At 39.4% G+C, this 23,890-nt stretch overlaps 3 protein-coding genes across 4 annotated transcripts; all 3 read left to right on the forward strand.

Moving 5' to 3' along the window:
* The first annotated feature begins 490 nt into the window (after window positions 1–490).
* On the forward strand, window positions 491–12,794 carry vps53 (VPS53 subunit of GARP complex). 2 transcript variants are annotated; one of them, XM_079573914.1, is made up of 22 exons: window positions 491–621; window positions 1,150–1,230; window positions 1,650–1,699; window positions 1,792–1,858; window positions 3,355–3,441; window positions 4,304–4,419; window positions 4,717–4,836; window positions 5,637–5,715; window positions 5,820–5,963; window positions 6,082–6,224; window positions 6,303–6,444; window positions 6,588–6,689; window positions 6,769–6,863; window positions 7,348–7,590; window positions 8,204–8,351; window positions 8,491–8,573; window positions 8,639–8,717; window positions 8,912–9,060; window positions 9,139–9,208; window positions 9,300–9,437; window positions 12,288–12,392; window positions 12,504–12,794. In XM_079573914.1, exons 1-22 carry the CDS (start codon window positions 535–537, stop codon window positions 12,672–12,674), a joined length of 2,499 nt encoding a protein of 832 aa, XP_079430040.1. In that variant the 5' UTR covers window positions 491–534; the 3' UTR covers window positions 12,675–12,794. The 2 variants fall into 2 exon arrangements, with proteins under 2 accessions (XP_079430040.1, XP_079430041.1); XM_079573915.1 differs by having other exon boundaries at window positions 6,591–6,689.
* A 710-nt stretch (window positions 12,795–13,504) lies between these two features.
* On the forward strand, window positions 13,505–14,862 carry rflnb (refilin B). Its single transcript, XM_079566113.1, has 3 exons — window positions 13,505–13,913; window positions 14,139–14,239; window positions 14,315–14,862. The coding sequence occupies exons 1-3, from the start codon at window positions 13,740–13,742 to the stop codon at window positions 14,631–14,633; spliced, it is 594 nt and encodes a 197-aa protein (XP_079422239.1). The 5' UTR covers window positions 13,505–13,739; the 3' UTR covers window positions 14,634–14,862.
* Window positions 14,863–16,661: 1,799 nt separating this feature from the next.
* Window positions 16,662–23,462, forward strand: dus4l (dihydrouridine synthase 4-like). The gene is made up of 14 exons (XM_079552614.1): window positions 16,662–16,964; window positions 17,053–17,174; window positions 17,284–17,401; window positions 17,845–17,967; window positions 18,118–18,344; window positions 18,453–18,715; window positions 19,360–19,406; window positions 19,837–19,941; window positions 20,716–20,816; window positions 20,893–21,040; window positions 21,943–22,078; window positions 22,160–22,262; window positions 22,542–22,642; window positions 22,850–23,462. The coding sequence occupies exons 1-14, from the start codon at window positions 16,873–16,875 to the stop codon at window positions 22,883–22,885; spliced, it is 1,722 nt and encodes a 573-aa protein (XP_079408740.1). The 5' UTR covers window positions 16,662–16,872; the 3' UTR covers window positions 22,886–23,462.
* Window positions 23,463–23,890: the final 428 nt, after the last annotated feature.

Below are 23,890 nucleotides of genomic sequence, written 5' to 3' on the forward strand. Positions count from 1 at the left end.
GAGTCGAATCTCTTGTAGGTGCAGACTGCAGACTATTGTTGCGTCGTTTAGCAAGACACTTCACCCACTTAGTCTCTGATGGTGTGTGAGTGAGTTGCTGACGGTTTTCGAAGGGGCCAATGCAGCCTGTCAGTCTGAATTAGTATAGCCTATAATAAAAAATGAGTCATTTATAAAAGGCAACACCGACTCTTCTTGCTGCAACAGACACTTTTTTGAGATCTCTTGGCCATGATTGAGATGCTTAGCTGCGCAGTCCACATGTTGTTATTATCCTGTAACAGCAGAGGGTGCCACTGGGCTTTAGATTAATGCCCAGCATTATCGGTCTCCTTTGTGATTTGCGTTGGAAAAATATAAATGTTGTTGTTTTGCCATCTTCTTCTCCGTTTTTCATGTTACAATGTGTTTGAATCGATATATTTTCAACATTTCCGACGACAGTGAAGAATCCTCCCTCGACGTCATCACGTATCCCAGACGCCCTCTAACCAGGAAGTGACACGGGTTTGGTTTTCGGCTTTGTTGACAATTATGATGGAGGAAGAAGAATTTGAATTAGCTGAAGATTTAGAGGCTATTTTGCATCTCACACCCGAAGTGCAACTTGCAATTGAGCAGGTATTCTTTAGTCATCTGATATTTAACTGCTTTGGTTTGTACGTGGTTGTAGCTTTAGTATTGGATCAGCTGTTAGCTGTGGGGCTATCATCAATTTCTGTTGGCTACATCATCATCTACCTATATGTATTTCCGATTGTTAATGCATTGTGGTGCACTGGTGCTGTTCGATTTTGGAGGGGAAGAAAATGTGCTATTTTTAATTGATTGAAGTGATTAGATAGAGGGCTCGTGTTTTACAAGTAAGGTGAAGAAGATGTTCACAAAGTGGCACATTTTCAATATTTCAGGGAGCACCTCACTTGAGAGAAGACTTCAGAGTTTTTTTTTTAAAATATATTATTATTATTATTGTTATTATTATTTTTCATTTTATTTTTTATCTTTTATCAAAGAATATTGCCCAAACATATGTATTTGCGGTTTGACTACAGTGTGATTATTTGTGAATTATTTTATTGTATTTTTTTCCTCTCTCAGAACAACGAGCAATGTCATTACAGCTGGTTTTCTCTTTTGGTCTTTTAGGTTTTTCCAAGTCAAGATCCACTGGACAGAGCAGACTTCAATGCAGTGGAGTATATTAACACACTTTTCCCCACAGAGCAGGTACTGTCTTTTCATTTGCTGTCCTTTTTTCATCTACTGTTGATGTACATTGTAGAGCTATGTCAAACACTATTATTTCTTATCAAATTAGATTTAAATAATCATTGCAACACTAATTCTAAACTTGTTTTGCGAACTTGAGTACCTGAGTAAATGGAAAGTGGATTTGTGTGAATTTGTCATCTCCACAAGGGGTCGGTATAACGCTACACTTTTTATTCTTACTTTAACTGCAAAGCAATAAAATGATTTCACTAAAAGTCTCCACTCATATTAAATGAATAAATAGATCAGTACAAGAATAATAAATTAGCTCTATTTTACTATTATTGTGTTGATTTATAAGGTTAAGCAAGTTATTATTTTTATTTGTTTTATGGTATTCATTAATGTAAAGCCTTTCTTTTTGATTCTTTCAGTCTCTAGCCAACATTGATGATGTTGTCAATAAGATTCGCCTCAAAATCCGGTGTGTATACACATAATAATAGACAATTTATATTTAATAATTACTCTTTGAGATCACTATTGTTTTACGTCATTCTGTTTTGCTTTTTACAGGCGCCTGGATGACAACATCAGGACAGTGGTGAGAGGACAGACCAATGTGGGCCAGGATGGCAGACAGGTGACTGTAATTTAAAGCCTTGTTGTGGTTGTTGTTGTTGTTGTTGTTGTTGTTGTTGTTGTTGTTGTGCATGGTATGGTCTTCTTCTATCTTGAATCCATCTTTTTCCATCCACAATGGGAACTTAAAATGCTCTGCGTCAAGGAACCATTCACTCACTAACATTCTCACACCTGTGTAGACTTTGGAGGCAAGGTGCGTGAAGTATCTTGCCCCAAGAAAACAGCGGCAGTAGCACTGTCCGGACATGGGATGGAACCACTGACCTTTGGATTAGTCAAAGATTATTCAGGGTTTTATAATAGGGACTGCTTCCAATAATTGCCCCCAACTCAGGCAAACATGTTCTTTTCCCCTCTCCGTACGGCTTCTGTGGAAAAGGACAGGATGACTCAGTTCCAGGCCGTGCTTAAACTGCAGCTCTATACGGAAAACGTGTCTGGGAAATGGATGCCTGTACACAAATAATATGATTTCTTGGATTCCATTTTTCTTCTCGTGGTTTTATGATAGGGAAAATGTTTTCATGTTGGTCGACCCCGTTTTCCTTCCCTGTCATGAAACAGTGCTTCAAACGGAACACGGCGCTTGATGAGAAAATTGCGTGTGTGTGTTCTGACCACTTGACACATTTCGGTGTGTGCTCCCGTCGCAGCGCCTGGCCTTGTTTGCTACTGTTTGGTTGCATGCAAAAACACTCCCAATTCCCCCAGACTAATAGCGCTGTACAGTCATACACAATCATTTTGGGTTTTTTTTTCCAGTCCCACTTAGCTATGCCAACTTTTCTAAGGAAACATTCTTCCTTGCAGAGATGGAAAGATGGAGATGTGTTGCAGAAAACAGTTAAAGAACAATACAACAGTTCAGTTTTTCTCATCCCATGAAGAAAACAAAGACGACCAAGTTTTATTGCGCTATGAACAAGTAAAATGCCAAATATACAGCTTTTGTTATCATTTTAGAGCAGAGAGTGATCCTCTTGACTCTCAGAAGTCTCAGTGCTTTGAAGTGTTAAGTAACTGTTTGCCATTTGATACTAAATTTGCTTTCAGATACATTGCATAATTCCAGTGTATTTGTCGCCTGAACCATGTTGGGTATAGGATGCGATATGTTGGATGCATCATGTTAGGATGCCAAACCGAGGCATGAAATGCACTGGTATGCGTTTGCTCAAGCTTTGTGTGAAAACAGATATGATCTTGGGCATGGAGGCGCCTGGGCAGTGGTCCTTCTGAGCTTTCCTTCAAGGCTAAATACAGGAAATGAGCTTGTGGAACAGTGACCTGCTGGGCTGAATGCACCAGTCACTTTTGCAACATTGTAAACTCGGGTTACATTTGGTGGCACTCCCTTCCTATTGTCCTGAAAGACATTAAGTTTCCTACATCATTGCATTTACACATATAATTGTGAGAGTGTTTAATATTTTATGTGTCATGTTTTCTGTCCGCATATTACAGTAAATTGTACTTGTCTCTCTTTTGGAACAGGCGTTGGAGGAAGCACAGATAGCCATTCAGCAACTGTTTGGCAAAATCAAAGACATCAAAGACAAGGCAGAGAAATCTGAACAAATGGTACGTACACGTTGCATCTAATGTCGCGTCACATCTCTGTGTCCAGTTGCTCTTTGGTTCATGCTCGTGCAAGCTCGTGATTACTCTCTAAAGGGATATTTCAGGATTTTTGACATGGGTCCTCATTTCCTAGTTATCCAGAGTGTTGTTGATTTCTGGAGATATTTTGAATTCATGTAGTCCTTATATTTGAAGAGTTAAGTAAGAAAGTCTATATAAATAAAGATCTTCTTCTTCTTCTTCTTCTTCTAAGTGGCGCTAGGCTAGTGCTTGGCTAGCACATGTCTATGGTAACTAGTAGCCTGCATTAAAAACCTCTTCAAAATCATCGGGTAGTCATCCAAACGTTGTATATATCTGATTTGTAGAAAGCTCCGCTGTGTATTCCACGTGTAGCAATGCCGGCCGCAGGTAGACAAACTACGGTAGATCCGGTAACCTTGCAGATCACTCCGCCACTGTGTAGCTTACAACCAGGAAGCTGATGTTGCTCAAATATAAGTTCTTAATTGCAAAATGGTTATATTTCAAAAATTACACAGACACAACACAGACATTTATATGGGTAGTCTGGTGTTATAAGTGATTTGCCTCAGGTGCACTGTGCTTGGGTCAGACTGTTTTTAATGCAGGCTACTAGTTACCATTGACATGCGCTAGCCTAGCAATAGCCTAGCACCACTAACCTCTTCAAATATAAGGACAGCATGAATGAAAAAAAAATAATAATAATCTCCATTTGTCAACAACACTGGCTAACTAGGAAATGAGGCCCTATGTCAAAAATCCTGAAATATCCCTTTAATTCTTGGGTGTGTCTTCCCTCTATTGTCTCCCGTGTTTTAATCTCCTTCCTGCACAGGTCAAGGAGATAACGCGGGACATCAAGCAGCTGGACCACGCCAAACGGCACCTCACCACATCCATCACGACCCTCAATCACCTGCACATGTTGGCTGGGGGCGTGGACTCCCTCGAGTGAGTGCTTTTGCTTGAAGGACAGGCACACTTAACATTTGCGCGTCAGAGAATTTTTAGTCCTCTTTTTTCATTTGTATTCAACTTTTTATTTACACATTTATCTGTAGATTTAACCATAATTTAGTTTTAGTCACAATTAATATTTTAGTTTAAATTTAGGTAGCAAGAAACACTTGAACTCATATCCAGTGAAATAAATGCTGATACACAGTTTTTTTTACTCAGAAGTGAGCATAAATATCTAAAATTGTGTGTTTGTAATTAATGTGTGTAACATTTTCTTTCTTTTTTTAGAGCAATGACTAGAAAAAGGCAGTATGGAGAGGTGGCCAACCTTCTGCAGGGTGTGGTGAATGTGCTTGAACATTTCCAAAAGTACATGGGGATTCCACAGATTAGGCAGCTGTCTGAAAGGTAACCAACATCGTAGGATTAGATCAGAGGCAGTGCTGCAGGATTTGGAAAAAAATAAATATCTAATTGTTATTTTTCTGGCAAGTCGGGCGAGTAGATCTTCAGAATTCTCATCACAGGGAAATATGTAAACATGAGCAGAAGCAAAACATCTTTGTGATATGTTTTTCTACAAGAGCGATATATTAACTTCTAAACTAATATAATAATGCCATGTAATTCAGCCGCATGTTTCTAGAGATCTTAACTGCAGCATTAGGTTTTAATTGTCCACGGTAAAAAATGGCAGAACTTGCAATATATTTGCCACCATTAAATGGTGATGCATTTGGCATAATTCTGTTGCACCATTGCGCTTTTGATAATCATCTTTCACTGTTGCTGAAATATCCAGTCCATCTGCTGGAAGGCAGAGAATGAAAGGTTTGATTATTCATGTAAGCATTGTGAAGTTCATCCGGTTTGTACACACCCAAACGTACCTTTGAAAACATTCAGGAAGGAAGCCAAACACATGCGGGATTCAGTCCTAATTTTTCTTCAGGATGTTACTTTGTGTGAAGACATTCATGTGGAGTTTGTTAACTATCTGTACACTTAAAATCCATATGATGACATGCAGTGCAGTGAAGATGTTAAATAAGTGAAATATGAATAAATAAGTTTAATCTGATTTTAAGCTATGCCCAGCCAGGTTTGTTGGGGATAAAATACTTGTGTACATTCACATGGTGTTAGACATTGTTCATCATGAAACATACATGTGTATAAGATTTCTGAAAACGCTCTACTTTTTCCAGAGTAAAAGCTGCACAAAGTGAGCTGGGTACTCAGATACTGGCAGATTTTGAAGAAGCCTTCCCTGCACAAGGCTCCAAGGTGATGGCGACCTGGCTGTGTTTCATTTCGCCAAACTTTACCAAATCATGCACTTAATACACGTTTACTTAATGCTTTTTTCTTGTAATCCTACAACCCAACAGAGAACAGGGGGACCCAGTAATGTTCTTCGAGATGCTTGTCTTGTGGCTAATGTTTTGGACCCACGCATCAAACAGGAAATCATCAAAAAGTTCATCAGACAGCACCTATCTGAATACTTGGTCCTTTTTCAAGAAAACCAAGATGTAAGTCACACTTGTCACAGATTCTATTCTTTCATTACATTGTACCTTGAAGTGAAAGTGTGTCTTGAGGGAATTGTTTTGAATGAGCACATGAAATCCCATGCCAACTGTTGCACAGGTTGCCTGGCTTGACAAGATTGATCGGCGTTATGCTTGGATTAAGCGGCAACTGGTAGACTACGAAGAGAAGTATGGTCGTATGTTTCCTGAAGAGTGGTGCATGACTGAACGTATCGCGGTAGAATTCTGCCATATCACAAGGTAAACTGCACTATCAAGATATTTTAAAATAATTTGACTTTGAAGACATTACAAAAAGTATTTCTTTTCTTTTTCTAGAGTGGAGCTGGCAAAAGTTATGAGAACACGAGCAAAAGAGATTGAGGTGAAACTGCTGCTTTTTGCCATTCAGAGAACCACAAACTTTGAGGGTCTGCTGGCTAAACGCTTCACTGGATGCACTCTGACTGATACACCAGGGGTAAGAAACATGAAAGCAGTACATTTAGCTTTGTTTGGTTGCTAAAGGCCAACCTCACTGCGTTTACTTTTGTTAAAAGGTTTCAATAGATCTCAGTCACTATTTGCACATCTTAAAAGCATTTATTGAATGATCTTTTACAGCAGAAGAGAGCAGAAAGTCCTCTCGAGCCCACAAATCCTTTCCTTGAAGATGAGTCAGGTGAGGATTTAGGCGGGGAGAAGGATGATGATCTTTCTAGTAAGGTAAGCAACAATCCTTTTCACGTTATTGTTTTGAAAATATTTGATTGTGCTAAAGCAATGTATCTTATTGAACTTCCAGCCCAAGAAACCTAAAGCACCAGACAACCCTTTTCATGGCATAGTGTCCAAGTGCTTTGAGCCTCACCTATATGTCTACATAGAGTCTCAAGACAAGTAAGAAACTATCATAGACCAAAAAACAGAAGTCATGTGACATGTAAAAGTCTCCCTGGATGATTCCTTTCTATTTTAATTTTAATGCGGGTCTTCCATTTTGATTTTTTTTTTTGCATCTCTATTGATCTTTCTTCAATGATCTCTCTTGATCTGACTTATTTTACCTTAGCTCCCATTCCTCTTGTCTGCATCAAGCAAGTCCTCAAGACTTCTCTTATTGTTTGACTGCCCAAAGAAAACCAGCGCTGAGTCCAAAGACCAGAAGCCCGTGCTCAGTGGGACATAACAATGAGAACAGGGGCCTGTTTGTTTCAGCTTTATTAGAATTAGGCCTCACATACGGCAGCACTTTGAATCCACCTCCTGTTGTATTAGTATTGATATATTACTTATTACTTATATTACTTATTTTTCCATTTGGCATCCTATTTTTTTTATGTTTCTTTGTAACTTGTGTCTAAAACTGTCTGTGTTCACACAGGAATCTTGGTGAACTTATTGACCGTTTTGTCGCTGACTTCCGAGCACAGGGCCCACCCAAAGCGGGCACAGAGGAAGGTGGAGCGGTGCTGCCAAGCTGCGCTGACCTATTTGTCTATTACAAGAAGTGCATGGTGCAGTGCTCGCAGCTCAGCACCGGGGAGCCAATGATTGCCTTAACGACTATATTTCAAAAATATCTACGAGAATATGCTTGGAAAATTTTGTCAGGCAACTTGCCTAAGTAAGTATTGAAACTCAATATAAAATGTACTTCTGGAAACACTACTCTTTAAACTATATATCATAAACAGTATTTTAGAATAAAAATAACATTTCTGATAGTAGCATTCCCATAGTCCTATAAACCTAAAACTGCCGAGCCTATAAGTGTACTTTATATAATAGTAGATGTTACTTATTATCTGTCATCTTTAGATGAATCGTGTGGTATGCTGTGTGTCTGGGTTATATACTCGGTCAATTGTATGGCTGGCTTAGGTTATTTTGTGGCAACGCCTAATAAGGCACCAGAACATACTTGTATCAACACATTGTTGTGTTTGGCCCTTCATCATAATTGCACATTGGCTGTTGCAGAGAAATAGTGTATATATGCCATAATCGAAGCCTCATGCACTTGAGTGTTGAGAGCGTTGAGACCCTGGAAAAGCAATTCTGCTATGTCTCTGAATTGGCGTATGTTCATTATTATTAGGTTGGCTGAAGGCACTGTATCCTTTAGTTCTGTTTTTTTGGTTATTCCTGCTGTCAATGAACATGACTGTACACTAACTGTATATTTAATACAGATATGGTTGTTTAGTGTGTCGGGTAATATCTTCTATTGTCAACAGGTCCAATAGCAACAGCGTAGGGCTGACCATCACCAGCCTGCTGAAAGAGAAGGAAGGATCAGAAACTGCAAAATTCACTGTAGACGAGCTTTGTCTGATTTGTAGCATCCTTAGTACTTCTGAGTACTGCTTGGCCACAACACAACAGGTAAGTGTCAAGCATCTACTGCAAATACCAGATTTTTGATTGATAGCATATTGTTATGCTAACAGTTTTATATTATTTGACTATACTTGTAATTATAATCTATTCACCTTCTGAAACTACAATGTTTAACATGTTTTAGCTGGAAGAGAAACTGAAGGAGAAGGTAGACAAGCCTCTTGTTGAGAGGATTAATTTGACTGGGGAAATGGACACTTTCAGCACGTAAGTTGCCTGTGACCTTCTACTCAGAATTTCACAGTTTAACGCAATTGTTTTGTTTTTTTCAGTGTAATCTCCAACAGTATTCAATTATTGGTCCAAGATCTCGATGCTGCCTGTGACCCTGCACTCACTGCCATGAGCAAAGTAAGTTCATGTTGAAAAGTAAAAAATTGCGTCTGTGTCAAAAACCCTTACTATCTGAGCCTTCTAATACTATGAAGTTTTGTCCCTCTGTAAATGCTACTGAATCAAGGGCTCTTCTGGAAACTAAACAGTCATCTGGATCTAGATCCAAATACAGGTTTACGACTTTAAGAATACAATTTCTTTTTCTCTAGATGCCATGGCAGAGCGTAGAGCATGTAGGTGATCAAAGTCCTTACGTCACATCCATCATTATGCACATTAAACAAAATGTGCCCATTATTAGAGACAACCTGGCATCAACTCGTAAATATTTCACTCAATTCTGCATCAAATTTACAAAGTAAGGTCTCACACAAAGAACCTGTTATTAGAGTGTTTTTGTGACAATTATTAATACATTTGCCTGTCTCATCATCAGCTCTTTTATTCCTAAATTCATCAACCACCTCTTCAGATGTAAGCCTATCAGCATGGTAGGGGCTGAGCAGGTAAGCACTTTCCCAATTAACTTCTAAATTTACATCTGAAAAGCATTGGTGTTAAATATTAACTAACAGAGTTTTGTTTTATGCTTTTAAGCTCCTTCTGGACACTCACTCTTTGAAGACGGTGCTGCTAGACCTGCCTTCAATTGGTTCACAGGTGCTCCGTAAAGCCCCAGCCAGTTACACCAAAATAGTAGTGAAAGGAATGACACGAGCAGAGATGATCCTTAAGGTGAGCCAGTTGTGGGTCTGTTAATACAACGTGCACTTCAGCACAAGCGCTTCTTTTCAAACATAAACTTGGTTCTTGAAGTCAAGTATTTTTAGTGGAAGGTAGATTTACTTCATCCTGGATTTATCATCATGGTCACTCTAATTTTATGGAATACTTGAGGTTTTTTATGATGACATTTAACTTGTGTGTATCGTGTCCTTTGCTGCTTTTTATTACTACAGTCTTTTAAGGTGCCTTTTAAGGCTCGGAAACCCAGATACAATAGGTGTGTTCTTAGCCTCTTAACAGAGATGATGTTAAAACTCTGTCAAAGACATTTAAACAATCACTTTGGTTGCCTTGCTAATGCATGACCAATGTACAACAAGCACTAACTGCTTTTTCCAATCACTGAAGTTCATGTCTGTTCTGAAACGAGAAGAACGAGTCCTCTACTCCTGTATATCGTGTTTGTGGCCGGACTAGCAAGCTAGAGTTAAAATATTTGTCTTGACTCAGTCAAGCAGATCATCATCTCATGTATAATTTCAGTCTGAATAACTCTTTAATTGTCTCTTTAGCCGTTCTGACAATTGCACTTCATGGCGATGTTTCCATAAACAACCCTTGCCTGAGATAGGCAGTGAATGGAGCAAATGAGCCAGCTTTACTGGTTTAATTAGTGCAGCAGTTAATGTGTCACACACAGGCATTTAGTTACACAGTATGGGGTCGACCCTGAGCCAAGCTGAGGGTGAAGGTGTTAAACCAAATTCATGCTGCCCTCTCTACCTAAAAATGCATAGATGTTCATTATGTCTCCATGAGTAAATTATGTAAACTATTATCAAGCGTCAAGAATTACCTTTTGTCCCAAGAGAAGAGTGGTATGTGGCAGCTGCCTATCTCAATCAAATCCACCGTCGCTTGGGAGTACAGAAATGTGTAAACAGACACAGTGCATATTTGTCTGTCCCTTAATTTCCCAGAGTGCTTCATTCTTTCCTGAATGTTTCCTCTTGAGCTTGTTAACAGTGAGTGGGACCAGAGCTTCATTATAGAAGGGTGCATATTATACAGATATACAGTAGATTGGTTTAAAGTTGGGTTTCTAGGGGATCCCTTGAGGAAAAATATAGCATTTTTTTCTACTTCTTCAAGACAAAGACTGGCACTATTTGTGAGAGATTTTTGTTACAAGAAAGATTGCAGTCACTACAAATCAGACAAAGTCAAAATCCATCCATCCATCCATCCATTTTCTTCCGCTTTATCCGGGGCCAGGTCGCGGGGGCAGCAGTCTCAGCAGAGATGCCCAAACTTCCCGATCCACACACACTTCCTCCAGCTTTTCTGGGGGGACCCCGAGGCGACACCAGGCCAGCTCGGAGACATAGTCCCACCACCGTGTCCTGGGTCTTCCACGAGGCCTTGTCCCACAATGTCAAAATGATTGCAGTATATTTATTTTTCTCAACCATCAATGGATTGATATCATGGTTGTTAATATGGCAAATTAGAGAATAAAAAATCACCCCAAATAAAACAGTGCTGGTTTTACAAAATCTTGTAAACCAAATATGTCCCATTTCTCAGATGACTAGACTCATGGACTACGCAGTGTTCATCTACTATCTTTCATTCAAGAAATGTATCATGCCTATATACAGTCTAAAACATTGGCGCGTGACCATTGACCAACCTCACAAATAGAAAGGTGGTGTACTAGAAAAGGACTTAACGGAGAGTGGACGTCTTTGTCATTGATAAAAAAATTAAATTACAAACTGATGCACAGACAGCAGGATGGATACAAATAAGTTCATAAGTTTGCTTTACTGGCCCAGAGTAGTTTATTTAGTTTGGAAACCCTTTTAACTACCCCTGTTCAGCTTAATTGAGCTACCCCTCTTACTCTGCCACTTTCTCTTTACCTTTCTCATTTTATTAATTCAAAATCCCTCTCCCCTTTGCCGCTTTACAAGGTCCTCACCAGCCGTTCCTTGGCTCTGGTCCAGGACAGTTGCAAAGAAAATCACTCTGTCAGCAGGCCTGTAAGAAAGCAAAGAATTCCACTCAATCCACTGCTCCCGTGCCTGCTTCCTACGCTGCACATTTCTCAACAAACATTGTTCACTTCTACCGGTAGCCAGGAGTGTAAAGGCAATATTCCATCATGATCAAACCGTTTGCTTATGATTTTGAAATGGAAACAGAGGTAAAACATTTTAAAGAGATGGTCCCTTGCTCTACAAAATGGGCGGTGGAGGTCTGTCAGCCATGTGTTTGTAGAGGTCACCTCTTCCACGTTTTCCATGCAAGTGTCTACCGTTGGAAAAACTCAAAGCATTCACACAAAGTTTACTATTTACCACTTTGTCCAGACACATCACGCCGTGCTTATAGGATTACGATAATTTTGCCCACTCATGCAAAGAATAATTGGTGTGGAAAACGCAACAGGAGGAAGTAACATAGGCTTTTATCTGTAAAGTAGAATTTTGTGGAAATATTTTACCACCACGAAGCCCCCTTGAGCTATTGAAGATGGTAAATGAACACAGAATTAACAATGCAGTAATCAAAAAAGTAGTTGATGATGTGCTCCTTAGTTTGTAATACATATTGATATGAACTCTAAACACAAGAAGGTGGCTAGTTGCATCACAACAAGAAGGTCTCAGGTACATTACTTGAGGTGAGGGCTTTCCAATGTCTGTCAAACCCAACACATTCGCAACAGGCTAAAACGTCCAGCTAGATCCAGTTCAAGATCTGGAATTGGTTTTCTGAAAGGTTGTCCAGAGGCACTGGTTGAAGGTGTCAAATTTCCCTATGGGCGCTATAAGTCTATATTCTGTTTCCCAGGTGGTGATGGCACCACATGAACCCCCTGTGGTGTTTGTGGATAACTACATCAAACTCCTGGCTGATGGGAACCCCGAAACATTCCAGAAGATCCTGGACATGAAGGTCTGTTTTGTCCATTTGCCCTGAGAGACTTTGTTCCTCAGGGGCCATTACAACATCACAATAGGTTTGTCTTTCATTGCTCTTGTGTCTGTGTTTCCTGTTTACTTGCAGGGTTTGAAACGCAGTGAACAGAGCAGTATGCTGGAGCTGTTTAGACAGCGACTCCCCACTCCTCCTTCAGGGGCTGACGGAGGGCCCTCACTGTCCTTCAGCGCACCCACCCCAGAGCAGGAGTCCTCTCGTATCCGCAGATTGGAGAAACTCATCAAGAAAAGACTGTGAACATTACACACTCTGCAGCTCGGAATGAAGTTTTCATCACGGAGACAATTATTTCCCATGCTTTTCATGCCCTGTAAAATATAAAAGAGAAATGTTTGATAGCTAATTTAATATAAGGAGGTTTGGCGAGAAAAAACTCCCTATTTACGGTTACTGTTGTTGGTACATACTGTATATCGCATCCCAACACAGTCTTTGCGACACAGTTGCTACACAGTGAGCCTGCTCTTATACCGGAACACATTTGAGAAAGTCTGTCATGTTTTTTTTAAGATAATCACTGTAATCAAATTAAACTGAATACTGTATTGTATTTGAAGTTGTGGGAAATCAAATTAATGTCTTGTGGGATGTTGCTTTGTTTGTTTGTTTTTTTATTGATTTGATTCTTGTCTATAGGCTACAACAACAAAAAAGATACATAGTGACTCTGCTACATCAGTGAAGGAAATCTAGCAACACCCTATTTAATATGTATTAAATTATTGAATGGTAATGCTTTTGCTGCTTCTGCTTGTTTTAAAAATCACCAATAATAAATGTGTTTTATAATCAAATCTAGGTTTGGAGGACTCGTTTTTATCGATTTATAATGTAATGAACCATTTAACTGATTTGAAAATCATAAGGACATTTAACTCAGCGGTAGGCTTTACTGGCTATATTGTAGCAGCCCGCATGTTAAAAGTGTGGGAGCCCATGTGGTTTCTGCAGCCTCTTGCTACTCCATAGTCCCTCCAATCAGGATTGAGGGTCTGATTTAAGGGCGGTCCTTCTCCATGTTTGCGGTTCCGAGGGCCCCTTTGAAGGGAAAAAGAGTTTGAAGAGCGGCCGCGGGTAGTTGCATTCCCACGTATCACTGAGCGACACTGATCTTTGTTTGACTCTCCGTCGGTCGGTGCAGTAGTGTGTGGGTTTCGTGATCAATCTGGACTATATTTGAGCGTGCAGGAGTATTTGCATGGACCCCAGATCTTTTTAGAGACGCTCAAATAAGGCAAACTGGGAAGTGCCTGTTTTGAAACCGGGTGTTGCACGCTGGCATTAAGCAACGTCGCTCTGGAGATGGTCGGCAGGTTGAACTTGCCAAATGTTTGTGAAGGTGAAGAACCGCTGGACATGAATTGCAAATCCGACAGAGGACTCGACAGTCCAGACTCGGGTTTACCGCCCAGCCCCAGTCCCAGCACCTGGCTGCTGCCTGGACCTGCTGACACTGACGCGGGCAAAGTCTCACTGGTATGCGCTATAGTGCCAAACTACTACTGCTGCTTGTCAATATGTGCAACCCATATTCTAGTCTTCTAGCTTAGAGACAACTGACTCACCCATACTGCTGGGTTGTGTTGTTGCCTAATATGTGAATATATTGTATTGGTCTATTGAAACTAATAGGCTGTAAAGTACCGGTGCCTGACAGCTGTGTTTCCTCACTTGCAAAGTAAACTTGTGACTGTCTTTTAGGCTCCATCCTTGTCTGCACCTGCGCACCCAGTATCACCACTTCAACCCTTGTCATATGGAGAAGGCATATCGCTCAGTCCATTACCTGATAAGGAGATGAGGTAAGTTCATATATTGCTATATTTTGAGACAATTTACATTCCACGTTTGCAAATCTTCTAACCTTGTGTCCTCAGATACACCTCTCATGTATGTTTCGACTCGGACCGTCACTTCATTCAGAAGGTGGATCTGCTGCCCTGGGGCCAGGAGTTGGACCACTGCAGACAGACCATCATGGCTCTGCCTCACAGTACCTGGCGACGTTACAAGACACAGCTGGACTTTGAGCCACGCTACCGGCCTCACCAATTCAGGAGCACAGCCATCATTTACCCAAAGAAAACCAGTGTGCGGTACACCACGGAGCTCAACTACGACCGCCACCGTCTGGCCAAGCTTTTCATTTCCAGTGTGGAGCTTGAGGCTTCTGGCCAAAGGAAGCTCCTACAGTGAAGTGGGTTGAGAACAAGGTCTTCTGAGACCACTGCCTTTGACCTGCTGTGTTTTAACACTTCAATTGTTTTAATGCAGATCCTTGTAAACCCAGAGGTGATACTGGACCTAATGAACCTAATTGGACTCCGATGTGAAACTGTTCATATTGTACTTGGTTTATATTTAGGCAGCCTCCTCGCATAGTTGCTTAAGTTTTGTTTTGTTTTCTTTAGGTGCCCCTTGCGCTGTCCCCAACCAATTAAACACCCCCAAACAATATTCTAAGTAATCTGTGTAAGAAATTCCAAAGTGTTTCATTTTCCTTAAATCCTTAACATATGATTCAAGCTGTTATTCTTGGAGGCTGATCATTTGTAATTGCAAAATTGGGTCCGGTTCTAATATTTTGTGATGAATTTGAATCAACTTATCCAGACAGAGGTATTGCATTGTCTTTACTTTGGTGTTTTGTTTTTTTAAAGGTTATAGTTCACATAATTTGTAAGCACACAAAAGCATGTGGTGATGTGTTAATTCACTGGGTGATGTCTGTTCTGCACTTTTACGTGTGTACACGGGCTTGTTTGTTTAATGCTTGACTTTCTTTCAGCGTTATGGGTTTGCCAAGTCAACACCTTAAGTGAAGTAAGCTTAATGTAGGATAATCACCGTCAAATAATGGCAACATTATGTGTGAATGGAATGCAACTTAGGGCCAGTATTTATTCTCATCAGGTTTTTATCCAGTTTTGTTTTTCAGTATTAATGAATATATTTTATAAATGTTCCAGAATTTTAATTTTTCAAATAAACTAATAATGACAAAAATCTTGTTTTTGTTTTTTTTGTTTTTACATTATATAACTGCTCCCAAAGTTTCTTGTTCGTACAGAATAAGCCACGCTCCAACTGATGTTTTTAGTCGTTGTTTATTTTGTCACAGCCTTTTCTTTTTGCTGGACCTTCGACCAACCACCGTGAAAAACTATATGAACAAAAACAAAATATTTGTCAATAAAATAAAACAAAACAAAACATACACACACATCACAAACCAATACACACCGTGTGCGCCTTCTGCACCAACATCTAGGAGTGGTCAAAGTCCATTTTCAGTCCCTTATGCTTCCAATATTTCCGTAGCTACTTTCTGCGTCCTTGCTTTGCAGCCACCGGAAGCCATTCGCGCCTTCCAATCAAAACACGTGACCCGCGCTCCGCAATTTTCCCAATCGACCACAAGGGGTCATCAACGCAGCACAGGCATGACAGAACAACTCAAACCACAATACAAAACAAAAATAAATACATTTGTTCTGCGACAGCTACACATTATATTTGCAAGATGGTGTCAGAGTTTAGGTGTGTGTCCATAGGTTGGTCTTATGGCGCCCACTAGAGGTTAAAATAAAAATCTTGGTGTTTTCATTTTAAAGACACTAAGCACATAATCAACTGCTATGGTCCAAACACATTCCCTATTTGTAACATCTTCACATTGATAACTTTATAAGCACATTTCCCAACTTGAGAAATAGCCGACTTAGATAGGCTACATAAGTATGCATTTCACAAACGTCTGCTTTGACAATATGGAATGACAAATACATTTAATTCTACTAACTAGGGTATAAGGTGTTTACCAGAGATGGTTTGTATGTACTCAGTTATATTTACTCTTACATAGTTTTTTTGTTTGCTTCTTTTTTTGTCACTACTGAAACATTGGCTGATCATATTTATGCTCAAACAGAAGGTTCAGTCATGCATCATCTGTCAGTTTTTGAGTCAATATGTTTTAGCAACTCTATGCACCCTAACATCAGATGTTGGTTTGCGACATCCCCGAGGATTTCCGAGAGCACGTGAATGTACCACGAAAATTCATGTGTTTTTTTTTGTTTTTTTTAAAGTTTTTTTTTACTTTAAGTGTGTTATTGGTTTTTGTGTTGTATCATTTTAAGTGAACGATATATATATTTAAAAAAAGGTAAACTTGAGCTATAATAATTATGACGTAAAGTCCAAACGTCCCAAGGCCACGCCCACCTATCTTGTTGGCGAGAGTAGCATGGCAGCATGTGTGCGTTTTAGTCTCGCCTCGGATCTGTTTTTCTGCCTGGAGTGTATTCAATCACTTCCAACTATTTCAAATCAAAAACGTAGAAAATCCGCTGGATATTTGTCGCTCGGAGTCCAACTGATTTGGGTCTGTTCACGCTAGCTTATGCGGCTAACAATCTAGCTGCTGTAAAACATGAAAACTTACAGCACTAATAAAAATGTAATGGAAATGTTCGAAACGGGAAACGTCCTGAAAATATGCGCTCCTATGGTTCGATATTCTAAGTGAGTACTTCGCTTTCCCTCTGTCTCTTATCCCACGCTGCTTGTTAATGTCGTTTACATGTTTCTATGATGTCTTGTGTGTCTCCAGGTTAGCATTCAGATCGTTGGTTAGAAAGTATGGCTGTGATATTTGTTTCACTCCAATGATTGTTGCTGCTGATTTTATGAGGTCAGACAAAGCTAGAGACAGTGAATTTACGACCAGCAAAGGTGAGTAATCATCAGCATTCATAATTGCATAGACATAAATCTCTACTGGAGTTTGTTTTTAATGCATATTTTGTGAACAATTGCGCTTTTCTTTCCACTTTGTGTTCAGATGACAGACCACTGATTGTCCAATTTGCTGCACATGATGCACAGACTCTTGGGGATGCTGCTTCTGTTGTCGCCCCATTTTCAGATGGAGTTGATCTCAACTGTGGCTGTCCCCAAAGGTCTAAATATGGCAAATCAGTATGACTGCACAATATGAGATACATTAGATGTTTGCTATGTAACCTTAATGCAACAGTAGCTGTCATCCTTAATGCAACAGTACATTGCATTCAAGTTAAACAAAAACTATAAGCAATGTGTTTTCAATCAGAGCCAAAGTCCAAGACTAAACTGGAACTGACAACAAAATCTTGATTACAAATGAATTTCTGAGCATTTGTTAGTTTAAGTTGCCATGCATATTGTTTTTGACTGTGTTAGTAAAAGCAAAAGTGTTCAGACTAAGTCATCTGGGAATTTTGGTAGACTGTATTTGGTTATTGCATCACCTAATGTTGTGACAACAATAATTTTGCTACATATTGTGCAGCCCTACAAACCTCCTTACAACACTGTAACATTCTGTGTCTACAATGTTTAAATTGTGAATTCTCTGGCATAGGTGGGCCATGTCCTCAGGTTATGGTGCATGTCTTATCAACAAACCTGAGTTGGTGAAGGAAATGGTTTTAAAAGTCAGAAATCAAGTGGACAATCCAAACTACACTGTATCCATTAAAATTAGGTGAGATTGGAACATTACTATAAAAAACCTTGCATCCTTTAAACCAGGGCAGCTCCTCATGCTCCTTCATGAGCAGCCCTGGTCTTGTAGTACTACAACATGGTGTGTAATTTCAAAATTTTATTATTTTGTATAATTTTCTGTTTGCAGAATTCACAGCGATATCAGAAAAACTGTGGATCTCTGCCAGAAAGCAGAATCCGCTGGGGTGTCCTGGATAACCGTGCATGGACGTACAGCCCAAGAACGACACCAGCCTGTTCACTACGATGCCATAAAGATAATCAAAGACAGCGTCAATGTCCCTGTAATTGCTAATGGGGACATAAAGTACCTTCGGGATGTGGAGGCTACACATCAGCTCACTGGCGTTGATGGTACGCACGTAACAATAGAAATTCAAGTTTAAAATAAAATATTATAAAATATTAATGATACAAGATAATTAAGTCTAATTCATATTGCTTTGTTCTTGCAAAACATAGGAGTAATGTCTGCACGTGGGTTGCTTGCAAATCCTGCCATGTTTGCTGGTTATGAGGACACTCCTTTGCAGTGCATATGGGACTGGGTGGATCTCTCTATTGAACATGGAACTCCATTCACCTGCTTCCACCACCATCTGATCTACATGCTGGAGAGAGTGACCTCTCAGCCAGAAAGAAAAGTCTTCAATTCTCTGTACAGCACCTCCGCTGTCGTAGACTACCTGCAAAAAACATATGGAACTGAACAGGATTATACAACATGACATGAATTATGTTTTATTCTCTTTTTAATGTAATTTGTTTGTGTAATAATAATAAAAAAAACATTTTACATATACAAACTTGTTTCATTATCAAGGCAAGGCAAGTTTATTTGTAGAGCACAATTCATACACAAGGCAATTCAAAGTGCTTCACAGGTGCATAAAATTACAAGAAAACTGATCAAATCAATAAAAACAACATAAAATTAATCAATTACAGTAAAAGGCAAGAGTGCAGATAAAATACTCTAGTCTAACTCATATGCATGGGCAAAAAGAACTGTTTTCAGCCTTGATTTGAACATTGTCAGAGTTGAGGCCTGTTTCACATCCTCGTGAAGACTTTCAGATCGAGAAGCCCGTGATGGTTCATACGGCTGTAACATGTCAAAGATGTAGGCTACTTCGGCGCTAAACCATGAAAAGACTTGTACACAAGCAGAGCTGTTTTTATTCTATTCTATTCTATTCTATTCTATTCTATTCTGTTCTGTTCTGTTCTGTTCTATTCTATTCTCTGATTCTATTCTTATCATTACAGTGCTAAAAATTAGACATGAATCAGACAGAAATACTTTATTCATTATTTACATTTTATTTTGATACAAGTTAATGATTTGAAGACAAGTCTTATTTTGAAGGATGAAAAGGATGTAGCCCTTAACGCAGCCAACTGGACCAAGAGTCAGTCGGTTGCGGAAGTTTGCCTGGCGATGTTGCGTGCACAGTGGTTGGGTTGCATTGGAAGTATTTGGTAAGTTTTAAGGATGGAGTGTACTCTTTATGTTATGTTATGTTATGTAGTAGTAGTAGTAGTAGTAGAAATGCTTCTAATATCATGTATAAGGAGCGGCACATTAGCTCTTCAGCTTGTAAAGGCAGTGAATGATTTGCTAAACTGTTGGCTTTTACTGTACAATCACTTCCTGCTTTATTCCCCGAAGTTTTTGGATTATTAGTATTTTTAAGTCACAACAGGTACTTCGAGACATAGCTAAGGGTGTAGTTTACTGCTAAGAATCTGGTTACACAAGGTGTGGGTGACTTCTGTACACTCACTGCTCCACCCACTGACCAGTCTCTACGTTTCTAAGCTGAATCGTGTATATTCGTTACAGATCTCCTACAAACATGTCGCTGCAATGGACAGCTGTGGCGCTCTTCCTGTATGCGGAGATGGGTGTCCTGTTCATCCTCTGTATCCCCTTCGTTTCGCCGAGGAGGTACAATGAGCACAGTTCTGTCAAAGTTGTTGACGGACATGATCTAACTCGGTGGTTCTAGAACTTTTCACACGAAGCACCACATTTTGAACCCTCCAAGTACCATAATAAGATACTTGAACTTCCAAGTGCCAGACTAGATCAAGATCAGAAACAGGACGAAACAGGGTCTGAAATATACCTACATTTTGCTAAATTTATGTCTAACCTGATTTCAATAGAGTTCGGGAATGTGATGTCATATCACTAAAGGCTCATTCATACTTCACAAGGCAAGAACTTCTTGTTCTTGCACCCTGAGCTGCAGAACAAAATGAAGTAATCTTTGCCTTGTAGCCCTGGAAACTAGTGTAACTAGTTCCATGATGACAAGGCAAAAATGTCTGTTCTGCAGCTCAGGGTGCAAGAACAAGAAGTTCTTGCATCTTGTGAAGTATGAATGAGCCTTAAGCATTATGGGATTAGCAACAATTATAAACTAATGGAGGTTTTAAAAGTTAAAATACTGGAGTTATTGTTCACATTAAAACACTTGGACACCACAGTGAGTTAGATGTATTTACCAGCAGTAACTCAGCAGCTAGCGGAGTTGTTCCACAGCTTTTTTGTCCACTTTTTTATACTTTTTTAGCTAATGTTAGTCCATGGAATTGTATGCTAGCAGAGATGGTGGATCTCCATGGTAACTGTGGAATTTCCCAAACTCTAGGCAGGGAAAAAGCACCTATTTTAAATGCATCACTAAAGCATAAATACATTCTCATGTCTCTGCAGGTGGAGGACAGTGTTTCATATGAGAATATGGGGCTATGTGTCAAGATTTTGGAATAAGGTTTTTCTCACCATGATCATCATCCTCATTGTTCTGTTTCTAGGTGGGTTTCACTCATTTGTAGCTTATGGATTTGGTGGCTCAATTTGGTTTGACACATTATGCACTTTTCCTAATAGACGCGGTGCGTGAGGTGAGGAAATACTCATCCAAAGATGCCGGAGCAAATGCTAAGCTGCAACCTAACATGCACGACCACCTCCACATGAAGCTGTTCAGAGCACAGCGGAACCTGTACATATCCGGCTTTGCTGTTTTTCTGTGGCTGTGAGTATTTAATGTTAATCCTGTTCACTGGTTAATAGGCTGTATTCATGTGACGTAACATTCCAAAGGGCCTATAGTGTAATATTGAGATTAGGACGGAAGCAGGTACTCAAGTACATGTGCAAGAGTGGATTTTTTTAAGTAACTGTACTCACTGGAGGAGTTTTATCACAGTCCTAATTGCGTCTGCTTGAGTGAAATTATTTTGAAGTTACAGTAGTCTTACTTGAGCAAAATATTTGGATTTGCAAGTGATGAAAACGTCATTTTGACATGAAAATGTATCATACCCTAAGATTGACTTCTATTTTTTTTTTATTGTGTATTCCCTTTTTTCAACAAACATTTCTCAATTAATCATTTGAATTACTACTTCTTTACACTTGCTATGGTAATGCTACTCTTACTTGGGTAAATATTTTGGATGGAGGACATTCACACAAATTCTGTTGCAGAATTAGCTGGCGAAATACAGATGTTTTGAACTGGATTCAGATCACAAAACCTGCCGTGATTCACTTAAAAATAAAACATGGATAAAGTTGGATGTCTTCTCTGTCAGCAAAATCAAACTTGGATCGGATTTTTTTTTTTTTCACAATGATATGCTAAAGTTATCCATTATCCAGTGATTGTTGTTAGTTGAAGGTTCATATGGCAGGTTTGTGGGCCTAATTTATAACAAAAACAATGGGGTTGAATATATGGATTTTTCTTTCTGCTTTATTGATTTGAAAAAAAAGGGGAGACATGACATCATATTCATCAATCTCCTGAACATTCGTACCAAGGGTGCACTCACGCTACTCAAATGAACTGCCCTAGCTCAGATTGTACCAAGGTGACTGGTCTTGAAGATGTCTTGTGCTTCTGGTCTCCATCTGACCATGTGATTTCTTTAGTGTAATGAAGCGTGTGATCACCTTGATCAGCCAACTGGCATCGGTGTCTGACACCACAGCTGCTCTGCAGACCCAAGCGGATGGAGCTAACCAGGCTGCTAAGAAGTACATGCAGGACAATGAGCGGCTAAAGCAGGTAAGGCAGACCATACTCACATCTACAAGCACCTATCAATTTGAATAGAGTTGTAGCACTGTTTTTAAACTTGTGTCTTAGACTCTAATGGAAGGAAAGGGGGACCAGGCTACAGCAGAAGGAATGGAGTTGTTACGCGAGGAAATGAAGAAACTGAAAGAAGAGTTGAAGGCATCTGAGGAAAGTGAGTATCACAACATCATGGCAAGTGTTGCTTATAAGACTAAGTAAAAAACTAAAATTAGAAGATTAAATGATAATGACAAAATTTACCTTTTTAAATGCATTACCCATATTTCAGCTGAGAAAGTTGGATATATTTAGTTTCTATCTTTCATCATACCCAATTTTTCACATGGATTATCAAGTGCACATTTCCGGCACGTATGTACAGCTCCAATTGCTGTACAATTTCTTTGTTGGGTTGTTAATGCGTTGATAACAATCATTTTTGTGCCTTCAGCTTTGACAAAGTCCCACAGTGAGGCCGATGTGATGAAGAAGCAAATGGATGGTCTTGCCAGGGAGTACGACCGACTGCTGAAAGAACACCAGGAACTCCAGGTAAAGGCTACGCAAAAACAACCGATTTGTTCAGACAGGAGATGAGATACAAGTTTGATTTTATTGGGGGAAAAAAACACATTTTTCCCCTAAATCCTAAATGAGCATTAAAACCTGCAGTCTGAATGTAGCTTCTGTCATTTATTCATTCCTGTTTTTTATCATACTGTATGTGCATTTTCTTTTTTGTCTTTTTTTTTTTTTTAGAATCGTGAAAATGTCGGGGACAAGAAGTCTGACTAGCAAGCGCAATTGAGCCCAAACCCAAGATGGCGACTGTCAGAAAGTTGTGAATAAGACGCGTCATTGTTATAAGAGGTGGGCGATATACTGTATGGCTCGTTGTGCGACGTGGTTGCACGTATTCCACTAAGATAAAGTTGCGCACCCATCACATTCATTTCCTGTGGAGATTAGCTTAGACCCGTTTGAATAAATATTTTTTCTGAGTATTACATGGTAGACAGCAAATTCCTGGAAGATGATCGTTTTCTGAGTACTTAACTGGTGGAGGCTTTGTCTTGAAGATAATGGCTAATAGAAATTTGATGCAGATTACATTTTAGAATGGTGTCACAAATCTGAACCATTTTGCATAAAACAAATGTCTTGTCTATAATATTCATTTTGTTTAGGGCTTTTTAGTTCACAGTGAACTCGACAGGAACTCCCTGTTCACCAAGTAATCGTGAGAAGAGCAATTCCAGAATGTCACTGCAGGCGCACGTACTGTAAGAGTAGTTTGTGAGAGTCTATTTGTGCAGTCTCACTCACATAATTATAATCAAATGCTGTATTTGTAGGCACCAAAATGCTGGGGAGGGGTACTATTTTTTGTTTCCGGGGAAATAAATGTTAAAAGTTTAAGCTTTGTGTGAGCAGAAGGCATGTATGGTTTTGTGTGCAGCCTTTTAAGCAATCGTACACTTCTGTCATAGCCCTACTGTTGGGAAGGTTATTGCTTGAATAGTAAGTTTTTACACCAATGACATAATGTTTACGAGATTTTACATACTGTTGATTCCACAAGTTTGTTCATTGTTTAGTCACTCTTTACTGAAATGTTGCGTTTAGTGATATCTGATGTTCAGAAAAAGATCAAGTTTTATGATCTTTTTAGACCTCCAGCAGTGCATTTTATTTTATGAGTCTTAAATTGCTTTTTTAATGACAAGTGACATAGTGCCTTGTGGTTTGCACTCATTTTGTAAAAAATTAAATACAGTTTCCAAAGTTGAAAAGAGTCTC

This window comes from Gobius niger, assembly GCF_951799975.1.
Source record: "Gobius niger genome assembly, chromosome: 1".
Taxonomy (NCBI): Eukaryota; Metazoa; Chordata; class Actinopteri; order Gobiiformes; family Gobiidae; genus Gobius; species Gobius niger.